This window comes from Limulus polyphemus, unplaced genomic scaffold (genome assembly GCF_000517525.1).
Source record: "Limulus polyphemus unplaced genomic scaffold, Limulus_polyphemus-2.1.2 Scaffold5059, whole genome shotgun sequence".
NCBI lineage: Eukaryota > Metazoa > Arthropoda > Merostomata > Xiphosura > Limulidae > Limulus > Limulus polyphemus.
The window spans coordinates 18,421-23,672 of NW_013670669.1; the positions used below are offsets into that span (position 1 = coordinate 18,421).

General features: G+C 35.1%; 2 protein-coding genes across 2 annotated transcripts in view; one reads left to right on the forward strand and one right to left on the reverse strand.

Moving 5' to 3' along the window:
- Positions 1-1,588: 1,588 nt before the first annotated feature.
- LOC106472065 (RNA-binding protein MEX3B-like) lies at positions 1,589-2,792 on the reverse strand. Its single transcript, XM_022400677.1, has 2 exons — positions 2,771-2,792; positions 1,589-2,712 (listed from the first exon to the last, which is right to left on the reverse strand). The coding sequence occupies exons 1-2, from the start codon at positions 2,790-2,792 to the stop codon at positions 1,589-1,591; spliced, it is 1,146 nt and encodes a 381-aa protein (XP_022256385.1).
- A 118-nt stretch (positions 2,793-2,910) lies between these two features.
- The window catches only part of LOC106472064 (ATP-binding cassette sub-family E member 1-like), a gene marked incomplete at its 5' end in the record, with an annotated part of 47,345 nt that continues 45,003 nt past the window's right edge, over positions 2,911-5,252 (forward strand). Inside the window, 2 exons of the mRNA XM_013932694.2 lie at positions 2,911-2,934; positions 5,236-5,247. Of these exons, the coding sequence (XP_013788148.2) occupies positions 2,911-2,934; positions 5,236-5,247 (36 nt within the window). The remainder of the gene's footprint in view (positions 2,935-5,235; positions 5,248-5,252) is intronic.

Sequence of the window (5,252 nt, forward strand, 5' to 3'; positions counted from 1 at the left end):
AGTTCACTGCCATAGAAACTGACCTAATTACTCTACAACTTCCAGCCGAAAATGGCGTTAAAAGCGGCTAAGATATCCAAACAATACAATTATTTTAACAAGTAAAAAATGCAAATATAATTAGTTTTACTGATGGCCAGGTTCTTTTTTAGTAGGTTACTATACAATTGTAATGTGAAAGAAAATTAAAAACAAAGATACACGAATACACGCCAAGAGGTATTTATTTGAACTTCAAAATACATTTTTATTTCAAGACATTCAAAATTTTAATAATAAAATATAACTATCTTAGCATGGAACTATGCAGTCAATTCAGTGACAGTGAAAAAAACATTAACACGCTCTTTTTTTTTATTGTCAGAACACCTTCGTACCGAACTGGCCAAAATACCCAAAAGCTTAATACGACCCGGATACAAAGGCGATAAAACTACATTTCACCCGTGTAGCCAACCTCACTTGGTATTACCGAAACACATACACTTATTTTGTGAGCATAGTGAATACCATCTTTCGTGCTTTGGAAAATGTGATATTTTTAAAAGTTAATTACATTCTAATAACTCGAATTATTTACACAGTTTTTGAAAACATTCACAAGTTTACACGCAATTATATACTTTCAAGCTCTACAAAAAGACTGCCTTTTTTTTGGCTATTGTCAACATTTCTCATACATAAATACTCTTAAACAGGTTGCATGTTAAAAAAAGCCGGTAACTTTCCGACCAATTCTCAGTTTTAGGAAAAAAATATTGCGCCCTGGATACACATTACATAAATCACAAAAATTGGAGTAAGAAACTAACAAAATACTGAACCACAATGCTATAACAAAGGATTTTTTTTTTCTCAAGAAAGCCTTCGTTAGATGCCACATATAAATAAGTGGAAGACTACATTAAAATAATTGTGGCAATACAACTTTATCAGAAAAATAAGGCATATGTTTTTTTAAATAATACAAAACAACGTTCATCAGCTAAATATTTGCTCTTATACAGTTTACACAACTTGGCATTGGTAAACGGGACCGTCAGTAAATATATTAACATACAAATGCTAAATATTAAAAATAAAAATAGGAAAACTTACCCTACGTTTGTGCAAGATAAATTTACTTATACACACCAAGCACGGTTACTACATATTTTTAGAGAACATCACACTACAAACCATTATAAAATTTCGAATAAAATAAATCACCTTTGTTTTTTAGATATATATTTAATTGGCAACCAAACTTTTTTTTTACAATTTAAAAACATATTTAACTATTCCAAAGACTTTCTAGCAAATAAGTATTTAGCCTCTTTTAAATAAAAATCTTACATCAAGAATAAAATCTTTATTATATATTTACTATTTTTTATGAGATAATGAGAGCTCTCAATGACATATTCTCATATTAATACTAATATAGTTATGCATTACAAGTTAATGGAGAAACGTGATAATGTGTGAGAGTTCAATATATTTTTTAAACTACAAAATATTTAATGGAGGAAATGACGTTATCTATTACAAAACTGGCTGAGCAAGGAAGCTTGCTTACCCAGAACTGTATTCACAACATTCTCAGACTTTAAGAGTAAATGCGGATTGCCTGGGACACGTGCTGGTGACATATTGGACATGCTGCCTCCGACTTCTCACAGATCCGACTTGCACATTCCAAACAAAACAAGTTATGACCACAAGGAACCAAAGCAGCCACCACATCACTTTCAAAGCAGACAATACATTCTCGCCGACAGTTCTTTCCAATGGACCCCAGCGAGTCGGTGGGACTGCTTGCCAGACTGCCACTGCTGTTGACGAATGGTCTATTTGTAGACATGTTGGTCGTAACGTTTGGTAGTGATGTGAAAGAGGGCAAGGGATCACTTTGAATCCGTCTAGCTGGAGGATGGTCAATGAGAAGACCATCGGTGATGGCTTGTATTAAAGCCGTGCCTTCACTACCATAACTTTCACTTCGTCGAGACAAGTTAGAGCTGGGATATAAACTTCCATCCGGCCAAGTTGTTGGTGTTGGAATGACTGTTGGGTCAAATGTTGGAGAGTCACCTAAACCCTCATCCGTGTCGTAAAAACCAAAACCATTGGTAAAGCCGCCCGTAAAAGGACAAAAGTCTGAGAGTTTAACTGAACCGTTTGAAGACAATGAGAAAATATTATCTTGAGAGGTTTGCGTGAGCAAATTTTTGTTGTCTCGTAAATGTGAAACAAACCCATCAAGATCCGACTTAAACATAGATGTAACAAAGCCGTTGGTTAAGTTAAGGTTCCCAGTGTACCTCTGGTCCAATCCATTGGATTTCGAATAATTCTCGTCATTAGAGTCAAGCATAGCACCAGTGCGTACAACAATGTGTGCTTCAATTTCCTTTTGAGCACTCTCTATATTCTCTGGTAGTCCGGTAACTTCAAATACGGGTTCCTTGTCACGACTGGGTGTCACAATGTAAGTGTTGGTCTGTTGTTGTATGCGTTTAATGGTAGCACCCTTAGGCCCCACCACCAATCCAACCACCCTGTAGGGCACTCTGACCTGGATCGTTGCCTGTCCCGGAATGTTGGAATTAGGACCTGGAGCTAAAGCTCCATTCTGGTTGTTTTTACGTTGGGCTCGGATTTGACTGAAATGTTCAGCTGCCGATACTATCTCCCTCTTAGCAGCAGAAACATCTTCTTTTCGCCCTGTGACTACAAAAACAGGCTCCTCTCCACGAACAGGGGTTTTGATGTACGTGTTAGTCTTTGCCCGAAGCGCTTTTATCTTGCATCCTATTTAAAAGTCGAAAGTAATTACTTATCTGAACAGTAACAATCACTACAACCTGTTAGTGTTAACAGCAAGAAACAAGATTATCCAAATGTTTGGAAAACTCTACTATATAATTTCTTAATCCTCTTTTCCCTTGTGGTGTTAGCGTTAAGTCTACCATGACCTCTTCAAACCATAGAAATGGAGTTACACAATCGTTAAACACTATTAATACTGAAAAAAGAATACTGTGTAGTGACTAGCACAATACAACTACAATTAACATTAAAATACATGCATAAAATTCAGTCTAAATATTCACTTATATTATACTAGAAAATTCTTCGAGTTGATGCAAGCTTTTGCAATTTAATACCACATGACTAACTTAGCATTAACATTAGCCAAAACATCATTACTTAAACTTAAAAGAGTCAATAAAGCACCAGTACAAAGTTCATGACAAAAGCAGTTCAAAATCAAATGGTGACAGCTGTAAATAGCGTAATAAAACATTACAAATAACAACACCAATACACTTATACAGTTCAAGCTTTAAAACTTTACATCCCCCCCCAATAATATTAAGAACATGTATATCCTAGTATTATTAATACTATAGTATATTTAATAATTTAGGTGAGCGGTCACAACTAAAAAAAAAGTTGAACTTGAAGGGCTCAAAATTTTTAATTCAAGTGAGAAATAAAATCATAAAAGTTTAATTCTTCTATATAATTTCACAATTACCAATTCAAGTTTTAAACATCAAATGCCTGTTATCAAATTATAACTTGCACTGTTTTGCAAACTTGATAAATGTACCGAGCACGTGGTTTCAGAACGAGGGTAACAAAATTTCACACAAAGAAATGGCGCGATTCGCGCAATGCCTTCCGGGTAAACATGATACCAGTACTGGCTAGTTGTATTGAACAAAGACCTTCGTGTCAAATATAATGAGGGCTTCCAATTACAACATTGACAATTTTTTTTACCTAATTCATAAAAAAATAAATAAGGTATAGACTCACCTTGTCTACCAACAATTTCTGCCACGTGTTCTGAACTAGGAACAGGGACACACTCCGTAGTATTCTGGCCTTTTTTGCCTCTGGTATTACTATTAATAGTACGGTCTGTATCGTTGGAATGAATCGTATTACTTTCGTTGTTCAGTCCAAGCATTGACAGTTCTAAAGCTAACTTCAGTGCTCTTTGATCTTCGAAACTGTTACGCTCCATTTCAGGAAAGAGACTAGCAGGCATCTGATAATGATACGCTGACACACTAATAAAGTACAAAAATAATGTTATAAAATCTAACTACTACTTTCACGCCAAAGCCGTTTCCTTTCTGCATAGACCAACCGTTGTTCTTCTCTCAAAATTTTATCTGCACCTTAGCTGTACTGCTCTTACTAATCCTGACGTCATGGTATAGCTCACACAGTATTTGCTTAGAGCTTGAAAGTTAGCGTTGAGAGTATCGATATTTGATTGGTGTATTTGAGTTAACTAGGCGGGGTTTCGTTCCTACCTATCTCATTCCCGCGCAAAAGTGAACGTCCTGAAATTCGCAGCAGCTGCTGGAAGGGTCTAATTGTTATAAGTGTAGGGTAGAGAGATGTAATACTTTAATATTAAACTTTGAGTCAAACATTGCCGAAGTATTAAACAAAGATTATGTGAAAAACTGAAGAAAATTAAGATTATGTAGAAATATGTTTTGATATTTTTTTCTCCATGAAATATATCAGTTTTATCGAACAAATTCTGTCGGCTTTGAAAGGTGCTTCGAACTTAGTTCAGTCTCGATGAAGTTGCCATATTGACTTGAATTTTGAATAGGGCTTACGCTTCCAAAACTAGGTGACTTTTTTTTTTTCTCGTGTATGTTTAAGATAAATTTTCTTCGAACTACAATAGTCTTTGTAAAATATAGAAATGGAGACCGGTTAACAGAGTTAATAAGCAAATCTAATAAAAGTAATCATTGCTTAAGCTACGAGCTCGTGTTTGAGGTTTAGCCAATACAAATATGGTTTCAAAATTAAAATATTTAAAAGTGATAAAAAAAAAAACGTTTTAGCATGTAAAATTATTGGTTGATTACCTTGTTCTATTAAAAGCCCGTGGTAAAAAAAAAAAAAGATATTGGCAAGTTGCGATATTTAGGTTAAGAAAGATAACATTTATGATTTATGGCAAAAATACTAAGGCTATCTGCCGCCATTCCAAATTTTGAACTACTGGTCAGAGGGAAGCCAGCAAGTCAGTACCACTCACCATCCATGCGTATAGGATTTATTTTGTGGTATTACGCGGATTCGAACCCGGTTTGGCAACTCCGAAATATGAAAGATAAGAATGGATTTCATGAAGAAACCGAGTTTAATGCTCGTAGATATATATATTTATGAGCATTGCCAACCAATAGTATTTAATACGCCGGCTACCAGATCTATGTAAAAGCCAG

Excerpts from the sequence above, each read along its gene's own strand:
- LOC106472065 (XM_022400677.1), bottom strand. The coding sequence starts at position 2,792 with ATGCAAGATAAAAGCGCTTCGG. Across the intron at positions 2,713-2,770 it reads GCAAGATAAAAGCGCTTCGG|TCACAGGGCGAAAAGAAGAT; the intron begins GCAAAGACTAAC and ends CTGTTTTTGTAG.